The sequence below is a fragment of the Artemia franciscana genome, chromosome 17, assembly GCF_032884065.1.
Source record: "Artemia franciscana chromosome 17, ASM3288406v1, whole genome shotgun sequence".
In the NCBI taxonomy this organism is placed as follows: domain Eukaryota; kingdom Metazoa; phylum Arthropoda; class Branchiopoda; order Anostraca; family Artemiidae; genus Artemia; species Artemia franciscana.
In genome coordinates, this window is record NC_088879.1 from 13,087,579 (window position 1) to 13,108,719 (window position 21,141).

Sequence of the window (21,141 nt, forward strand, 5' to 3'; positions counted from 1 at the left end):
CAAATCAAGCTTAAAACGGAAAAAATATACTGATATTGAGGAATAAATGAAACCAAAAACGAGCAGAAATTCAATAAACAATCTTAGCAAACAAACAAACAATAGTTACTAATATAAATGAGTAAATAAATCTTAAAACAACTGAAACTTAGATTGAATATGCAAATCCAGCTTGAAATGAACAAAAGTCTCTAAAAAGAAGATTTTGGGTTTTGCCTCCTTCTTTCACTGTAAAAGCCTGAAATCTATTGCTACATTGGCGCTTTACTGAAAACAACATGTGTCTTGAACAGTCTTGAAAAGCACAAAATAAAATCAAACTGAATGTTTGATGTCACAAACTTTGACCATTGTTTACATATAGAAATTGTTATTGGAAAGTATACAGACGTTTTCAGGGGGGGTTCTGATTGAGTTGAGGAGGATCGAGGGGAGGGGTTGCGTCGGAGGAGCTTTTCATGGAAAATTTATCATAGGGAAGAAAAATTCCATGAATGATTGTCTAGTATTCTTTAATAAAAAAAACTTGCGTCGCTACCATAACAGGTAACCTCATAATTACAGCCACCGGCCTTGATACGTATCACTCGCGTGATTTTACACAGCCAAAGTTTGTAGAATCGAAACAGAGCGTATGCTCTATTTCCCGCTTGCATAGCTCCGGGGCGAACAAAGTCATTTGGCAACTAGCAATATCACAAGGGGGGCTTCTTCTTGTATTCCTTCACCCCCTCCTAACTTTAAACAGCTCCTCTAGATTTGACAGGAAAATTCAGTTGACACTTTTCGCTTACGTTTCCTGCCTGCAAAATTCTCTAATTAAAAGATTCTGACGTCACTGCTATAACAATTCACTTAAATACAGTAGCGGTTAAGACTAGTTGGTTGCGCAAGCTGTCGAGATTTAAGGATGTGTTTTATCCAATTGAATTGAAACTTATTTAGCTGTTAACTCTTTGAACTCTAATTCCACACTGATTGATTTCAAGCTGATTACCACCTTATTTTAAACGAATAAAAATAAGCAAACACCATTGAACTCTTCATATCAAACGAAATCTCTTCATTATTTGCAATAAAAATTTCAAATAAAGCAGGTTAAAGTCAATTATTATATATATATGATCATTTATTATGTATATATATATATATATACTAGCTGTTGGTGTGGCACTTCACCGCCACCACCCCCAAGCCCCCGCGCGCGTAAGTCGTTACGCACCATATTAGTTACGCGCCATTGTCGTTGTGTCCCTGTGTACCACCTGTGAATATATATATATATATATATATATATATATATATATATATATATATATATATATATATATATATATATATATATATATATATATATATATATACTAGCTGTTGGGGTGGCGCTTCGCGCCACCCCAACACCTAGTTGGTGGGGGCGCTTCGCGTCCCCCCCAAGCCACCCCGCGCGCGTAAGTCGTTACGCGCCATATTAGTTACGCGCCATTGTAGTTGTGTCCCTATGTCCCACCTGTGAATATAGATAGATATATATATATATATATATATATATATATATATATATATATATATATATATATATATATATATATATATATATATATATATATATATATATATATATATATATATATATATATATATATATATATATATATATATATATATATATATATATATATGTTTTTAACTACGTAAAACTTGCGAATATACAACATTCTTTGCTGTCCATTGTCTGTGCATATAAATAGATTGTCAGGTTTACCGACTCTTGAACATGCAACATATAATGGTCCATGGGAAAACAATCCGCATTCAGATCTATACCTCATGATTCTAATGATTGCCCTTGAGCTTTGTTGATGGTGATTGCTAATCGACCATTCCCTGAGTCGCCATCGTCATTTATATATCCCCCTGTGCACCCCGGCGTCCCCTTTGTAGTTATGTCCCTGTGTCCCGGTCGTCATTTATATTCCCTGTGTCCCGGTCGTCATTTTTTGTCCCGGTGTCCCAGTCTGTGATTTCTCTTTGAGTGTCCCGGGCGTCATTTATATTCCTTTTGTCCCGGTCGTCATTTATATCCCCCTGTGCCCCCCGGCGTCCCCATTGTAGTTGTGTCCCTGTGTCCCGGTCGTCATTTATATTCCCTGTGTCCCGGTCGTCATTTGTATCCCGGTGTCCCGGTCTGTATATACATTCGTTTTTTAGTTTTGTTTTTCTCCTTTATTTTTTTCCTTTTTTCTTTTTTTCTTTTTTTTAGATTTTTAGATTTTTTTTTTATATTTATTAATATTTTTTTAGTTTTCTTTTTCTCTTATTTTTCAGTTTTTTCCTTTTTTTTAGTTTTTTCTTTTTTAGTTTTTAGTTTTTTTTTGTTTTTTACCTTTTTTTAGTTTTTTTAGTTTTTTTAGTTTTTTTAGTTTTTTAGCTTTTTTAGTTTTTTTATTAGTTTTTAGTTTTTTTTTAGTTTTTGCCTTTTTTTAGTTTTTTCAGTTTTTTTTAGTTTTTAGTTTTTTACCTTTTTTTAGTTTTTTTTAGTTTTTTAGCTTTTTTAGTTTCTTTTCTTTTTAGTTTTTTTTGTAGTTTTTACCTTTTTTAGTTTTTTTTCTTCTTTTGTATTAGTGTGAAATAATTCAGACGTCATATGCGGACAAACACGACGTCACTCGACAGACAGACAGACAGACATAACCCACAAACAACTTATTTTTATATATATTTATTCATATTTTTTTAGTTTTCTTTTTCTCTTTTATTTTTCAGTTTTTTCCTTTTTTTTAGTTTTTTTCTTTTTTAGTTTTTTTTAGTTTTTTACCTTTTTTTAGTTTTTTTTTAGTTTTTTTAGTTTTTTAGCTTTTTTAGTTTTTTTATTAGTTTTTATTTTTTTTGTAGTTTTTGCCTTTTTTTATTTTTTTCAGTTTTTTTTAGTTATTAGATTTTTACCTTTTTTTAGTTTTTTTTAGTTTTTTAGCTTTTTTAGTTTTTTTTTCTTTTTAGTTTTTTTTGTAGTTTTTACCTTTTTTAGTTTTTTTCTTCTTTTGTATTAGTGTGAAATAATTCAGACGTCATATGCGGACAAACATGACGTCACCTGATCCACAGATCCACAGATCCACAGACAACTTATTTTTATATATATAGATAGATATATATGTTTTTAACTACGTAAAACTTGCGAATATACAATATTCTTCGCTGTTCCATTGTCTGTGCATATAAATAGATTGTCAGGCTCACCGAATCTTGAACATGCAACATATAATTGTCCATGGGAAAACAATCCGTATTCAGATCTATACCGCATTTTTCTAATAATTAACCTTCAGCTTTGTTGATGGTGAGTGCTAATCGAACATTCCCTGTGTCCCTGTCGTCATTTATGTATTCCCCTGTGCCCCCGGCGTCCCCGTTGTTGTTGTTTCCCTGTGTTCCGGTCGTCATTTGTGTCACGGTGTCCCAGTCTGTAATTTCTCTTTGAGTGTCGCGGTCGTCATTTATATTCCCTGTGTCGGGGTGTCCCGGTCGTCATCTTTGTCTCGGTCGTCATAAGTGTTCCGGTGTCCCGGTCTGTAATTTCTCTTTGAGTGTCCTGGTCGTCATTTATATTCCCTGTGTCCCGGTCGTCATTTGTGTCCCGGTGCTTTGTTGATGGTGATTGCTAATCGAACATTCCTTGTGTCCCGGTCGTCATTTATATTCCCTATGTCCCGGTGTCCCGGTCGTCATTTGTGTCCCGATGTCCCGGTGTGTAATTTCGTCAATCAACAAACATGACGTCAGTCGACACACAAAAATGACGTCACTCGACACACAGACAACTTATTTATATATATATATATAGATGTCCCGGTGTCCCGGTCGTCATTTGTGTCCCGATGTCCCGGTGTGTTATTTCGTTAATCAACAAACACACACACAGACAACTTATTTTTATATATATATAGATAAGTTGTCTGTGTGTCGAGTGACGTCATGTTTGTGTGTCGACTGACGTCATGTTTGTTGATTGACGAATTACACACCGGGACATCGGGACACAAATGACGACCGGGACACCGGGACATAACTATATATCTTCTATATATATAAAAATAAGTTGTCTGTGGATCTGTGGATCGTGGATCAGGTGACGTCACCTGAAAAAACTGGATCAGGTGACGTCAAAACTGAAAAAACTAAAAAAAGGCAAAAACTACAAAAAAACTAAAAACTAATAAAAAAAATAAAAAAGCTAAAAAACTAAAAAAACTAAAAAAAGGCAAAAACTACAAAAAAAACTAAAAACTAATAAAAAAGCTAAAAAACTAAAAAAACTAAAAAAAGGCAAAAACTACAAAAAAAACTAAAAACTAATAAAATAAATAAAAAAGCTAAAAAACTAAAAAAACTAAAAAAAACTAAAAAAAGGTAAAAAACTAAAAAAAAACAACTACAAAAAAAACTAAAAACTAATAAAAAAAATAAAAAAGCTAAAAAACTAAAAAAACTAAAAAAAGGCAAAAACTACAAAAAAACTAAAAACTAATAAAAAAGCTAAAAAACTAAAAAAACTAAAAAAAGGCAAAAACTACAAAAAAACTAAAAACTAATAAAAAAAATAAAAAAGCTAAAAAACTAAAAAAACTAAAAAAACTAAAAAAAGGTAAAAAACTAAAAAAACTAAAAACTAAAAAAAACTAAAAAAAAGAAAAAACTGAAAAATAAGCTAAAATAAAGGTAAAAACCAATAAAAAACTAAAAAAAAACTGAAAAAACTAAAAAAAGGCAAAAACTACAAAAAAACTAAAAACTAATAAAAAAAGTAAAAAAGCTAAAAAACTAAAAAAACTAAAAAAACCAAAAAAAGGTAAAAAACTAAAAAAAATAAAAAATAAAAAAAAACTAAAAAAAAGAAAAAAACTGAAAAATAAGCTAAAATAAAGGTAAAAACCAATAAAAAACTAAAAAGAAAAAAAGGAAAAAACTAAAAAAAATTTTCATCTAAAAAACTAAAAAAAACTAAAAAAGGTAAAAACTAAAAGAACTAAAAAAGAAAAAGATAAATGACGACACTCAAAGAGAAAGCGACCAGGACAAAAGGAATGTTCGATTAGCAATCAACAAAGCACCGGGACACAGGGAGTATAAATGACGACCAGGACATAAGTAAAAAAAAAACTAACAAAACTAAAAAGAAGGTAAAAACTACAAAAAAACTAAAAAGAAAAAAAACTAAAAATTGATAAAAAAAACTAAAAAATCTAAAAATCTAAATAAACTAAAAAAGAAAAAAAAAGGAAAAAAATAAAGGAGAAAAACAAAACTAAAAAACGAATGTATATACAGACCGGGACACCGAGATACAAATGACGACCAGGACACAGGGAATATAAATGACGACCGGGACACAGGGACACAACTATAACGGGGACACCGGGGGAAACAGGGGGATATAAATGACGACCGGGACACCGGGACAGGGAATGGTCGATTAGCAATCACCATCAACAAAGCTCAAGGGCAATCATTAGAATCATGAGGTATAGATCTGAATACAGATTGTTTTCCCATGGACCATTATATGTTGCATGTTCAAGAGTCGGTAAACCTGACAATCTATTTGGATCAGGTGACGTCACCTGAAAAAACTGGATCAGGTGACGTCAAAACTGAAAAAACTAAAAAAAAGGCAAAAACTACAAAAAAAAACTAAAAACTAATAAAAAAAATAAAAAAGCTAAAAAACTAAAAAAACTAAAAAAAGGCAAAAACTACAAAAAAAACTAAAAACTAATAAAAAAGCTAAAAAACTAAAAAAACTAAAAAAAGGCAAAAACTACAAAAAAAACTAAAAACTAATAAAAAAAATAAAAAAGCTAAAAAACTAAAAAAACTAAAAAAACTAAAAAAAGGTAAAAAACTAAAAAAACTAACTACAAAAAAAAACTAAAAACTAATAAAAAAAATAAAAAAGCTAAAAAACTAAAAAAACTAAAAAAAGGTTAAAACTACAAAAAAAACTAAAAACTAATAAAAAAGCTAAAAAACTAAAAAAAACTAAAAAAAGGCAAAAACTACAAAAAAAACTAAAAACTAATAAAAAAAATAAAAAAGCTAAAAAACTAAAAAAACTAAAAAAACTAAAATAAGGTAAAAAACTAAAAAAACTAAAAACTAAAAAAAACTAAAAAAAAGGAAAAAACTGAAAAATAAACTAAAATAAAGGTAAAAACCAATAAAAAACTAAAAAAAACTGAAAAAACTAAAAAAAGGCAAAAACAACAAAAAAAACTAAAAACTAATAAAAAAAGTAAAAAAGCTAAAAAACTAAAAAAACTAAAAAAACTAAAAAAAGGTAAAAAACTAAAAAAAATAAAAAATAAAAAAAACTAAAAAAAAGGAAAAAACTGAAAAATAAGCTAAAATAAAGGTAAAAACCAATAAAAAACTAAAAAGAAAAAAAGGAAAAAACTAAAAAACACTAAAAAAGGTAAAAACTAAAAGAACTAAAAAAGAAAAAAATAAATGACGACACTCAAAGAGAAAGCGACCAGGACAAAAGGAATGTTCGATTAGCAATCAACAAAGCACCGGGACACAGGGAGTATAAATGACGACCAGGACATAAGTAAAAAAAAAAACTAACAAAACTAAAAAGAAGGTAAAAACTACAAAAAAACTAAAAAGAAAAAAAAACTAAAAACTAATAAAAAAACTAAAAAATCTAAAAATCTAAATAAACTAAAAAAGAAAAAAAAAGGAAAAAATAAAGGAGAAAAACAAAACTAAAAAACGAATGTATATACAGACCGGGACACCGGGATACAAATGACGACCGGGACACAGGGAATATAAATGACGACCGGGACACAGGGACACAACTACAACGGGGACACCGGGGGAAACAGGGGGATATAAATGACGACCGGGACACCGGGGCAGGGAATGGTCGATTAGCAATCACCATCAACAAAGCTCAAGGGCAATCATTAGAATCATGAGGTATAGATCTGAATACAGATTGTTTTCCCATGGACCATTATATGTTGCATGTTCAAGAGTCGGTAAACCTGACAATCTATTTATATGCAAAGACAATGGGACAGCAAAGAATGTTGTATATTCGCAAGTTTTACGTAGTTGAAACCATATATATATATATATATATATATATATATATATATATATATATATATATATATATATATATATATATATCTATATTCACAGGTGGGACATAGGGACACAACTACAATGGCGCGTAACTATTATGGCGCGTAACGACTTACGCGCGCGGGGGGGCTTGGGGGGGGGCGCGAAGCGCCCCCACCAACTAGATGTTGGGGTGGCGCGAAGCGCCATATATAAAAATAAGTTGTCTCTGTGTGTGTGTCAAGTGACGTCATGTTTGTGTGTCGACTGACGTCATGTTTGTTGATTGACGAAATTACGCACCGGGACATCGGGACAAAAATGACGAACAGAACACCGGGACATCTTCTATATATATAAAAATAAGTTGTCTGTAAGTCTGTGTGTCGAGTGACGTCATATTTGTGTGTCGACTGACGTCATGTTTGTTGATTGACGAAATTACACACCGGGACATAGGGACACAAATGACGACCGGGTTACCGGGACATAGGGAATATAAATGACGACCGGGACACTCAAAGAGAAAGCGACCGGGACACAAGGAATGTTCGATTAGCAATCACCATTAACAAAGCACCGGGACACAAATGACGACCGGGACACAGGGAATATAAATGACGACCAGGACACTCAAAGAGAAATTATAGACCGGAACACTGGAACACAAATGACGAGCGGGACAAAAATGACGACCGGGACACCGGGACACAGGGAATATAAATGACGACCGCGACACTCAAAGAGAAATTACAGACTAGGATACCGGTACACAAATGACGACCGGGACACAGGGAAACAACAACAACGGGGACGCCGGGGGGCCCAGGGGGATATATAAATGATGACAGGGACACAGGGAATGTTAGATTAGCAATCTCCATCAACAAAGCTTCAACAAGGGCAATCATTAGAATAATGAGGTATAGATCTGAATACAGATTGTTTTTCCCATGGACAATTATATGTTGCATGTTGAAGAGTCGGTAAACCTGACAATCCATTTATGTGCACAGATAATGGGACAGCCAAGAATGTTGTACATTCGCAAGTTTTACGTAGTTAAATATATATATATATATATATACATATATATATATATATATATATATATATATATATATATATATATATATATATATATATATATATATATATATATATATATATTCAGAGATGGCACAAAGGGACACAACTACAATGGCACGTAACTAATATGGCGCGTAACGTTTGCGCGCACGGGGGGGCTTGGGGGGGCACGAAGCGCCCCCACCAACTAGGTGTTGGGGTGGCACCAAGCGCCACCCCAACAGCTAGTAGGGAATATAAATGACGACCGGAACACTCAAAGAGAAAGCGACCGGGACACAAAGAATGTTCGATTAGCGATCACCATCAACAAAGCACCGGGACACAAAAGACGACCGGGAAACAGGGAATATAAATGAAGACCAGGACAATCAAAGTAAAATTACAGACCGGGACACCGGAACACAAATGACGACCAGGACAAAGTGACGACCGGGACACCAGGACACAGGGAATATAAATGACGACCGCGACACTCAAAGAGAAATTACAGACTGGGACACCGGGACACAAATGACGACCGGGACACAGGGAAACAACAACAACGGGGACGCCGGAGGGCACAGGGGGATATATAAATGACGACAGGGACACAGGGAATGTTCGATTAGCAATCACCATCAACAAAGCTCAAGGGCGATCATTAGAATAGTGAGTTATACATCTGAATACAGATTGTTTTTCCCTTGGACAATTATATGTTGCATATTCAAGAGTCGGTAAACCTGACAATCTATTTATATGCACAGGCAATGGGACAGCCAAGAATGTTGTACATTCGTAAGTTTTACGTAGTTAAAAATATATATATCTATCTATCTATATTCACAGGTGGGACACAGGGACACAACTACAATGGCGCGCAACTAATATGGAGCGTAACGACTTGCGCGCGCGGGGAGGCTTGGAGGGGTGAAGCGCCCCCATTAGCTAGGTGTGGTTTGGCGCGAAGCGCCACCCCAACAGCTAGTATATATATATATATATATACATATATTTATATATATATATATATATATACATATATATATATATATATATATATATTTATATATATACTAGCTGTTGGGGTGGCGCTTTGCACCACCCCAACATCTAGTTGGTGGGGGCGCTTCGCGCCCCCCCTCCCAAGCCCCCAGCGCGCGTAAGTCGTTACGTGCCATATTAGTTACGTGCCATTGTAGTTGTGTTCCTGTGTATCACCTATGAATATAGATAGATTTATATATGTGTTTTGAACTACGTAAAACTTGCGAATATATAGTTAGTATATATATATATATATATATATATATATATATATATATATATATATATATATATATATATATATATATATATATATATATATATATATATATATATATATATATATATTATAATGATATAAATCATATTATATAAATAATATAAAATTTATATATTTGAAATTAGCTTGAGAATACAAATCTATCAGTATCAAAATTCCGTATTTTTAAGTTTGGGTTACTATTGAGTTGGGTCGCTCGTCACTTACAATTCGTTACCACGGACATTTTGACTACACGTCCTCACGATGTACACTGAAGTCGAGGGAGCACCACTGTATAGTATTAATTATAGCCTAGAATTGGAGGAGGAGGCTCTGTTATTCATTTATGGCCAATTCATTGATGTTATTTCTTATCTAACAAGTGCACATTTCACTTCTGTACCGTAAGAAGTGTTCTCCACAATCCTAAAATCCATTGAAGACAGAGTATTTGCACCTTAAAAAAACAGTATCTCAAAAGATATCATTTATGTAATGATAATGATTAATTGACAATAATATCCAACAAAAACAATAGTTATTGACAATAACTAATATAATATAAATTATGATATATAATCTTAATTTTTTTTAAATGAAGGAAGAATTTTCCCCTTGGCCGCACCCGTATTCCAGTCAAAAGGGCAACTACGTCGTACAACTTAACGGTAGAAATAAGTTTCAGATACTGGGTAATATTAGTGCATTGAAAGCATGGATAATTCTCAAGGGTTTTATTTTTTCGATCCAGTACCACTGAGCAAGGGCTTATTTTTCTATGGGGCAGATGCATTTTTGCCCAAGGTACAAGAAAAATTAAAAACGCGTAAAAAAACTGTTTTTGTTTTGTGAAAAACTGTTTTGGGCCCAAGGTACAAGAAAAATTAAAAAACGCGTAAAAAACGTTTTTTGTGAGTCGAGGGGGGTCGACCTAGATAAGCACCTAACCTCCTCTCTGAATATGGCCTTGCCACCGAGTATAGGCAGCTGTGGTATTGTACCAATTAATGGGTAAAGCTAATTTAAATATAAAGAACTAGTGTTTAATATTTAATTTTAAATTAAGTTTAATTTTTCAAGTGTTAGAGGAGTGAATTGTCCCATTATATTGAATATAAAGCGTTATAGCATTGAAGGGCATGTAACTCTTTCCCCCAGTCCTTTCCTTTGACCTGCTATTTGAGTGCAATTAAATATACATCTTAGTTTTTGCCTAGATATAGCATCTCCTAGATCTCAGTCACACTACCCCACTACCCGCAATGAATTGAATTTTTAAGTTTTTAAAATGGAACCTTTAACTTTTTTTACATTTGAGAATTAGATAGTGCAAAATGTATTTGGAATTCTCGAGATTTTTTCTAGTAATCTTTTTTTCTTTTAGATATTGCATTAAGTCAAGACGCACCCTCCTTTTTCGATGGTTCAAATCTCTACCTTAATAGGACATTATCTACGAGCACTAGCAGCAGAATCTTATCCTGCTCACTTTTAACCCTGCCTGTCTTATATCACCTTTTGTTCTCGTTAATTGTGTGAAAAATTCTGCAACAGTCCTATTGCACTTTAAATCTCAAATATTCAAATTCTGTGATATTTGCTACTTGTTGCAGAGCGAATTATTTTAGTTCCTTAAAATGGTGTTCAATATATTTTAAAAGTTATGCCCAAAAAAGATGAAGAGTTGCCTTTAGTTTCATGATCAGTGGATCATGATCATGATCATGATCAGTGGAAAAGAATTAAATTAGAGCCATGTGTTGAAGAAATGAGTGAAATACGACGATTTGATACAGAATTTGAACATCCCAGTGACAAAACTGTGGTACCCTCGGCTACGTGTTGCTGTTGCAATATCCATCAACGTTAATTTACGCCATCATAAACGCAAATATCATAAAACGCATCATAAACCGCATCACAAACGCGAGCCATTATGTAGTGTTATTTATTATCTGTGACTTATTAGTTGTTATTTGGCGGATCTTGTGCCCAAAAATGGCACGTAAGAAGTTTGAGAAATCCTTATTCAAGTCTATATAAATCCTATATACAAATATATATATATATATATATATATATATATATATATATATATATATATATATATATATATATATATATATATATATATATTAATCGGAGTCTCTAGAATGAAAGTGTGTCGGTATTGTACCAACTTCCCTTATCTTTGTATATAGTTTTAATGAGACTTTCTAGAATAGTCTTTCACCAGTTTCTAGATCGAAAGTGCATCAGATTTCTATTAAAATAAATTTCTTTATATATCTATAATTTATTTAAATGAAAGTCTCTATAATAGTCTCTACTCAGTATTTAGAACTAAAGAACGTTCCACTAACCTTCCTTATTTCTAAATATGTGGATTTTTTGAAATAATAGTCTTTGGAATAAAATGAGGCGTATGGAAAAATAAATCAAAATATTGTAAACCAAATTTCGATTATATTCGTAGACATCCGAGTTGACTAAAGCTTTTAAAATATTATATTATTCTTTTACGATGAATATGATAAACATACACTAAAGGAGCTGAAAGGCAGAAGGAGTAAGACGAAACTACAGTAATAGGGGTGCACTTGAAATTGAATTTTGATCCTAACCATATCTGAAAGATGGAAAAAATATCAGTCTTTTAAAGCCACATCTTGGTTGGTGTAGTAGCTTTTCTAATTGGCAAATATTAGCGTAAAGATTTTGTAATAACTGTAATAATTAACGTAACTGTAAAAAAGTAAACGCCAACAGCCTCCCACTCTAAATTGCCTGATAGTGTCCACTTAATACCCTTACCCATTCCCGAGATATTGCAAATATGTCATTTTGACAACCTAGTTGAATAAAGTGTGTTTTGACTTTTTCGACTCTTTTGATTCGTTCGACATCCCCGAAAACCTTAGCTTTTAATTTTAACTTTTTTTAACTTTTTAATTTTAACTCGTCTTTATTTTTTAGAACCTCACTATATTCTTTTTACTCACCTTAGTATGACTTATTATAAATTAAAATAACTTAGTATAGTATGACTTAGCATAATACACAATACCTGGTAACAGATTTGGAATTACTATTCGTTCAAAAAATTAAAAAATGGTGTGCTCTCTTCTAACTGTCTTATGCATGAATCAAATTTGAAAAAAAAATAATTGAAAGCAAAAAGCAATGTTAAAACCTAAGACGGACAGAAATTATTCCGTATATAATGTGGACCACTCTTCCTCAATCCTTGCTATTTACGCTTAAGTCAAAAAGTTTTATTAAAAGGGTTCTCAACGGCTCTTGTGTTTGAGCGGTTCGCTTAAAGAATGGTGACAAAGACAAACATGGCGTAAAGAGCGAGGGATTGAGGTTAGGGCGAACCCCTTTGTATACAGAATAATTTCTGTTCCTTTTAAGTCTTAATGGTGCTCCTTACGTTGAGTAAAAAAAACATATCTGACCGTTCTTAAAATCATGCCAGTAAATACCCTCCCCCCCCCCCGTGAAATTTATGCTTGAGAATTCAGCTGGAATACTTCCTCCTCAGAGAAGATTCTCCCTGTTTAGAATCACCCACAAGAAGTACAAAACCCCCTCCCCCCAAAATATCCTTGTGTTTCGCTGTAACAAATACTGTATGTGAACAATGGGCAAATTGCATAGCTTACAGCCCTGTCTCCAGGTACTATGAGGGGCTTTCTTATCCCTGAAGGCAAATTTATTGATCATTTCAACTCACAAAAATTTTGATTGGATGTCTTTGGAGGGAAAGGGAAAGGGGGCTGGTAGGCAAACTATTTGCTTCCAATCTTTTTGGTTACTTATAAAGGGAACTAGAACTTATGATTTCTGTTAAAACACAACAAGAACAACAACAAAATATATAAGAACGCATCTGTGATGTTTTTTCTAGGAAAAAAAAACAATAAATATCACATTTCTGTAGATAGGAGCTTGAAACCTTTATTGTAGGGTTCTCTGATACGCTGAATGTGAAGGTTTGCTTTTAATTAAGATCACTTGAATTCTTTGAGGGGTTCTTTCCAGGACTATATCCAGTATTTTTGTTCGGTGGGGGGTGGCTGGTTCACATAAAGATTTTTTTGGAAAGAGGGTTACAAGATAAAACTTTAAAAAAAATGCATACGAAATATGTTTATATTCATTTTCGTTACGTTTTTACGATCCGGATAACAATTTCGGGAGGGGTCAAACCCCCTAGCCCCCCTGAATACGGACATGGTTCTTCCCGCTTTTTTGAAAATCAGGTAGATTTTCTCAGGGTCCTAGCTTTTCCTGGCTGACATTAATGACTTTTATATATTTGGAATGAATATAAAAAGATAATTAAATTGACATGTCAACTATTATAAAAATAGTGTTTTTCCTTAGAGTTTCGATTACTATGTGGCCGAGTTGCTCCTTAAATACATTTTGTTTCTTTGTACTCCCTGCAATTTATGCCTCAGTTTCTTAAGGTGTAGAATAGTAATAACTCTTATTACTCCAATTAAGACGAAGCTTAAGGTAGTTTTAGCAATGATAATTCTAGGCATCAATGCATTACCATTGTAACACAATATTATAGGGTTTGCAATTCCGTATTATTATATTGATTATTACATGCTGTTTACAAATAGTAAATAAATGCCGTTAGTATTTCTTAATTTGGCCACAATTTAGTCCACAAAAAGTTATTAGGATAATGATCCCATGTGATACAATTATGATGAGCTTATAGGTTTATGTATTCTATAAAAGAAGGTTTAGGATTTTTACGTTTTAGGGAAGTTTTATTTACCTATTTTATTATTTACATTTCTTAATTAATCATTATTAGTATTTAGTTGTAAATATTATAATTAGTTGTTACTAAAGAGTTTATCAAAAATTAAAACATGTATCAATGCTCCTTAAGGGACCAGTTAAAACCATCTTAATTGTGCCCTTAATTGTTCCTTAATTGTGTCCGTTAAAAAACATCTTGGGAATGGTGAAAAATCCAAATATCCTGAGAAGAATGTTTTTTTCCAACTAAAATGTAAGTTAAAATATTTTTTAAGGAGAACTAGAATTGTTAGCTAATCATTGAAAACTCGGGTCTATAATATTTAAGTATGGGAAAAAAAAACTTAAAATAGTCATTCTCTAAAAATAATCATCTATGAATTAGCGTTTCATGTTTGGTGAACGCGTTGGTGAACTGAATGAATTCGGCGTGTTTTTAACGTTATCTGCTGCCTACTACCCTCGATCATAGAGCCTTGCTGGCTCTTGAAACCGTTTTAAGTAAAACCATTCATATAAATGAATGTTTCATGTTTGAAAACGTTTTGGTGAACTGAATGAATTCGGTGTGTTTTTAATGTTATCTGCTGCCCACCACCCTCGGCCATAGAGCCTTGCTGGCTCTTGAAACCGTTTTAAGTAAAACCATTCATATAAATGAATGTTTCATGTTTGAGAACGTTTTGGTGAACTGAATGAATTCGGTGTGTTTTTACCGTTATTTGCTGCCTACCACCCTCGGCCTTAGAGCCTTGCTGGCTCTTGAAACCGTTTTAAGTAAAACCATTTATGTAAATGAATGTTTCATGTTTGAGAACGTTTTGGTGAACTAAATCAATTCGGGTGTGTTTTAGTCTTGCCTTTGAAAGCAAATTAAATATTATAATCAGAAGACTAAGTAACTGGAATTATTATTAAGTAGGGAAGAAGTAGTGCTTTTTCATAATAAGGAAACTGACCAATCAGGTTGCATGATCAGTAAGGAAGGTAGACGCAGTAAAGATGTCTAAGTAGGATAAAAGATCGTTTTCAAAGACAAAAGGCCTTCTTCAACATTTTTAAGAAAATGAGCTGAATAATCAACTCAAATATCAAATTCTGAAAATCTCAAGAAAAGTTTGGGGAGAAGTGCCAGATGCTTTCTAAACTATTTGAAAAGGGTTTTAGGTACTCTTTTCAGAAACTCTCTTCCCGCACGAAAATCCCTCAATGGAAAGTTCCTCCATTTTAATACACCACCACTAGGATAATTCCCTCCAGGAAATTCCACATCTTGCTGAAAATTCGCTTTCATTGGAAAAAGACTTAAACTTCTGATTCTTTTTCAATCATGCTGAAAACCTCCCCCCATTAAAAATTTCCATGCAAATCCCCCTGGCTAGCATGAAGTTACTTCTACAGAAGATTCTTCCTGGCGAATCTATCCCGTGAAAAACTTCCCCATGGAGAATTTTTTCTGTGGAAAATCCTCCTCTCCTACGGAAAGATCTTCCAGACAATGCCATTTAACATTCCCACATGTAAAATTGAGCTGGAAAATAGAAAGTAAGACGAATAAAAAGAAATTCTTATAGGAATTGTGAGGATTTCCTTCAGTAATTAGTTCCTCTGGAAAGTCTAACTTCCAGAAACGTCCCTCGTCACTGAAAATTCTCCCCGTAAAAATACCACGAGCAGAAAATTTATCCTCCCTCCAGAAAATTTTATATACTTTCCAATAGCAAGTACTATAGTTAAACAAGGGCTAAATTTCATGGCTTACAGATCTTTCCCCTGGGGCTATGGGGTCATGTTATTCCCCTGGGTATAGTTACTGGATCTTTCAACTATGTTGAACCAAATGGCTATCTTAAACTTTCGATTGGACACCTTTGGGGTAAAAGGGGAATGGGAAGGGTGCTAGTTGACCTCCAATCTTCTTGGTCACTTAAAAGGGAACTGGAACTTTTAACTTCCATTGAATGAGTCCACTTGAAATATTCTAGAACTAATAGTTCAAGTTGATCACCTCTGGAAAAAAATAATAATAATAAACGCACTTCCATTTCTTCTGGCAAAAATACAAAATTCCACATTTTTGGAGATGGGAGCTTGAAACCTTTACAGCAGAAGTCTCTGATACACTGAATCCGACGGTGCGATTTTCATTAAGATTCCTTGAATTTCAGGGGGTCGCCTCCTTTTTGAAAATCAGGCAAATTTTCTCAGACTCGCAGATTTTGACGTAACAATCTGAGGTTACTCATTAAAGAAAAAACACATAGTGCAAAATGGATTAAATATTAAAGTCCAAAGGTCCCGTTAAAACTGATTGTAGTATTCAAAATAAGTCAACAGGCCAACCTACTTCTTCCCGGGTGATGCAGCCAATCTGTCACTGTCCGGGTACCTGTAGTCAGCCTGTTGCTGTTTCAGTACCTATAACCAGCCTACAACTACGTCCAGGCACCTTTTGCCAAAAAGAGTTACTAACTCCTCTTATAGGCTTAATCCGTCCGAACACAGGCCTATACACTTTTCACAGAGAGTGAAAGTCACCATCTAGTCTTGGTGCTATGCCTTGAAATTCTTGTTTCCAGAATGTTTTGGTACCATTCCTATGACAGTCGTATCGCATTGACACTCTTGCTAAATGTTTTGTCGATGAAACCCAAAAGCTGGCGACCGGTTTGCAGCACATCTTATGTCTGATAGTTTTCTTTGATTATATATTTTTATATGTAAAATTGAAAATTGCCATGTAGCCTGCTAATTTAGTACCCCATTTTTCCAGAGCGTTGTCAGCAGTTAGAATAGGCTGTATTCGCGCGTGCAATTCCTTGGTTTCGTCTTGCGCCCTTTGAGCAAAGGCTCCCCTTTTTGTTTTGATTTTCACCCCTTTTCAGACATTGGCAGCTGGCAACCCCGGCTGTATACTAAAAGTATAGAACAAAATTTAGAGAATTAATTTTTTTTGTCTTATTTGTAACTATTTATATTTTAGTCATTTGAATCTTATAAAACTATATTTGTGGTAAGGTATAATTACTCATTACATAATGTCATAACGCCTTGGGTGTACAGACTTTCATTATGCAAGGTCATAACGCCTTTAGAATACAGACTGCCATTACATAAGGCCACGTCAACTTGGACGTACAGACCGTCTTTGTATAGTATTAAATAAAAAAAACTAGTTTCTTTTAACTGAAAGTAAGGAGCGACATTAAAACTTAAAACGAACAGAAATTACTCCATATATGAAATGGGTTGTCCCCTCTGCAATCCCTCGCTCTTTACGCTAAAGCTTTTAATTGTTTTAAAAAGTAGAATTATCGCAAAGAGTCAAACTTTAGCGTAAAGAGCGAGAGATTGCGGAGGGGACAACCCATTTCATACACGGAATAATTTCTGTTCGTTTTAAGTTTTAATGTCGCTCCTTATTTTCAGTTAAAAAAAAATAGTTTTTTTATTCAATTTCTAAACGTTTTTGAATTAATGCATGTTTGATTTTGACTCTCCGCACATAAATTATTGAAATGAAATTTAAATATTAATTTTTTTTTTGGCTAAATGTTTTTCTCTTAGTTTTGATCAGACGATTTTGAGAAATAAGGGGTGGGGAAGGAGGCCTAGCTGCCCTCCAATTTTTCAGTTACTTAAAAAGGCTACTAGAACTTTTAATTTTTAACGAACGTTTTTATTAGTAAAAAAATGCGTAACTTAAGAATAAACTTACGGAACAAACTTTTATATTCTTATATTTTTATTATGTGTACGAAGGGGTTTGTACCCTCGTCAATACCTCGCTCTCTACACTAAATCGTATGTTTTGTCCCAATTCTTTAAGAATAACCCCTGAATCAAAAAGGCCGTATAATAAATAGTTGAAATTACTAAAAATACTTTAGCATAAAGAGCAAGGTATTTATCCCCTATTAAATACCTCGCTCTTTATGCTAAAGTATTTTTAGAACCCCTCATATGCGTAATAATCTCTGTTCGTTTTAAATTTCAATGCTAATCCTTACTTTCAATTGAAAAAACGTTTTCATTTTTATTTTTTCATTGTTTTTTTATAGTAATGCTAGAAAATCCTGCGCCCTTTTCATTGAATTTTTCTTCCCCCATGACATATTCCTCCAAGGAAAGATCGTCCCACGTAGCCCCCTCCCATCAACCCCCCTCCAAACCAAAAAAAATCCCCCTGAAAACGTCTGTACACTTCTCAATAACCATTACTATATGTAAACACTGGTCAAAGATTTTAAATTGCAGCCCCTCCCCCAGGCATTGTGGGGGAGTAAATCATTCCCAAAGACATAGTTATTATGGTTCTCGACTATGCGGAACAAAATGGCTACCTCAAAATTTTAATTTGTTGACTTTTGGAAAAAATGAACATGGGAGGGGGCCTAGGTGCCCTCCAATTTTTTTGATCACTTAAAAAGGGCACTAGAACTATTCATTTCCGTAATAATGAGCCCTCTTGAGACACTCTAGGACCACTTGGTCGATACGATGACCCCTGGGGAAAAGAAATAAAAAACTAAAAAACTAACAAACAAACAAATAAACACGCACCCGTGATTTGTCTTCTAGCAAAAAATACGAAATTCCACAGTTTTTTAGATGGGAGCTTGAAATTTTGCTATAGGGTTCTTTGATACGCCGAATGCGATGGTGTGATTTTCGTTAAGATTCTATGACTTTTAGGGGATGTTTCCCCCTATTTTCCAAAATAAGGCAAATTTTCTCAGGCTCGTAACTTTTGATGAAAATACTAAATTTATTGAAACTTATATATTTAGAATCAGCGTGAAAATTAGATTCTTTTGATGTATCTTTTAGCATCAAAATTCCGTTTTTTAGACTTTTGTTTACGATTGAGCCGGGTCGCTCCTTACTACAGTTCGTTACCACGAACTGTTTGATTGTAACGACTACAGCGTTTGCCTATAGGTTTGTTCTGGTATAAGATACTTTGTTCTCATGGTTGCAGCTGATTTTAATTCCAGTGTTTAATTATAAATATGTTATAGTTGGATAAAACCATATACTTATAGCATTGGAGAACATATCATTTCAAAACACGGTACTTTCTTTAACCCTCTCGGCATCCCGGACCGAGCGAGAGCTTAAAAATAAAACGACCCATTTTTAGCTTCATAGGCACCGCGGGTCAACCCAAAGCTCATGTTGTTATCATCAACTGGATAGGTAGAGGACATGAAGTTCATATCAGTTGACAAAAAAATCATCCTTGGCATTAGAGTCATCCACACGAGTAACTCTGGGCATGCTGTTATACATTAACCTCGCGTTAAATACTGTCATAAAAATGTTAATGGCAGAGAACGTCTCTCCCGACATTATTCCAAAACTGATAAGGTTCTTAGAGTCTGTCAATAGATTTCAGCAGCATATTTCAAAAATAATTTCTAGCGAGTACTCAAATTGTTGTTGATGAGGAAAGATTCTGTCTCCAAATGAATTCCTGACTTGGCTCAGGAGAATAAAAATAAACCGGGATCATCCTCTCTGGAATATATTTCCTGTTTTCCGAATTCTAGGACCTAACTCACTTAGGTCCTAAGGACCCTGGTTAGATTTCACCTTCAAAACAAAAGACATCAGTTCAAAATGCCCACCGTTCAAAGTGGCATCATGAGCTATGGCCACCTTCAAACCATCCAACTGTGTACTTACATGAACAAGTGGCTTCTGCACAATTACCAAAAGTCATAAGCATAGAAAAATGTAAAGACCAATATTTTTCTCCTGCACCGACTTAGGTTCATGCTGAGCAAGAAATCAGAATTGCAATCTAGGCTAAAGATCATATTTTTCATATTCCTGGTAGGCCTGAAGGTGAAAAGGGTGTGCCTATCCCCAGAAATGATTCAGAACCTAATCTATACAGCCAGGAAAGCTCCGTAAAATTGCATAAATCAGTAAGACAACTGATTAAGTAGATCAGACTCATTAACACTGACTCAAGAGTAATTCCTCTCAGCAGACTGATTATCAGAAAAGATTAGTTACTAATGCTCCGGTTGGGGGACAAGTCGTGGAACAGCATAGATTTGAACATACCGATTACGAGAAATATGAAAGAGAAATTTTCACTTTGGCTAAACAGAGATTGGCTGAGTCAAGTCCTTCCTCTCAAGCCCTATTGCTTCCAAAACAAGATCCACCGTCATCTAAACTTACGGATGGGCTGGCTATCTAGACAATTCACATCAGGACACTCCAGGGAGTTGTTGAGTTGTTTTCCAGAAAAGAAATCTCTTCATATTAGTTTCCTCAATATGAGAGGTGTAATTAATACGATTAAAGCCTTTGCGGAGGAGCTAAGAAACGAGGTAGTCATGGTAGTGACAGACAAGTTGACAGTACTCAACGACAAAAACAAAGAGGGCCAAACCCATTCCTTCATCCCTAAGAAGGAATCCATAAAATCTTTTCAAGATTACGATGACCCTGAACATTCAACTGGGGGCAAGACACATTACACTGAAACGTATCTTCAGAGCACTGTCAAAAGAGCACGGATTACAAGAAGTTGATCTATTCGCGACTCAATACAACCGGATGATTGACGCGTATTTCTCATAAATTCTAGTTTCTCTTGCGATTGGTAAACATGTCCTAGTCCACTATTAGTTGGACAAATATAGCTATGTCTTTTCTCCATTTGCCCTTATACCCAAGGTTCTAGAGAACGTTTAGAATCCTGCGAACTGTCAAATAATGCTAGTTGCTCTGAATAGCTTCACCAAGCATGGCACACGAATCATCTCAGCCTGCTAATAAACCTGCCTATACCCCTCAGAGATGAGGCATATCTCATCCAGCAA

At 34.1% G+C, this 21,141-nt stretch overlaps 1 protein-coding gene and 1 long non-coding RNA gene across 4 annotated transcripts in view; one reads left to right on the plus strand and one right to left on the minus strand.

Moving 5' to 3' along the window:
- Window positions 1-14,178, plus strand: part of LOC136037874 (lachesin-like) — a 368,714-nt gene extending 354,536 nt beyond the window's left edge. For all 3 annotated transcript variants that reach the window (XM_065720726.1, XM_065720725.1, XM_065720728.1), the window contains one exon: window positions 10,896-14,178. In XM_065720726.1, coding sequence (XP_065576798.1) covers window positions 10,896-11,050 — 155 coding nt within the window. In that variant the 3' untranslated portion in view covers window positions 11,051-14,178. The remainder of the gene's footprint in view (window positions 1-10,895) is intronic.
- Window positions 47-21,141, minus strand: part of LOC136037875 (uncharacterized) — a 155,514-nt gene continuing 134,419 nt past the window's right edge. The window contains exon 6 of the long non-coding RNA XR_010620063.1: window positions 47-803. This is a non-coding gene — a long non-coding RNA (uncharacterized LOC136037875). The remainder of the gene's footprint in view (window positions 804-21,141) is intronic.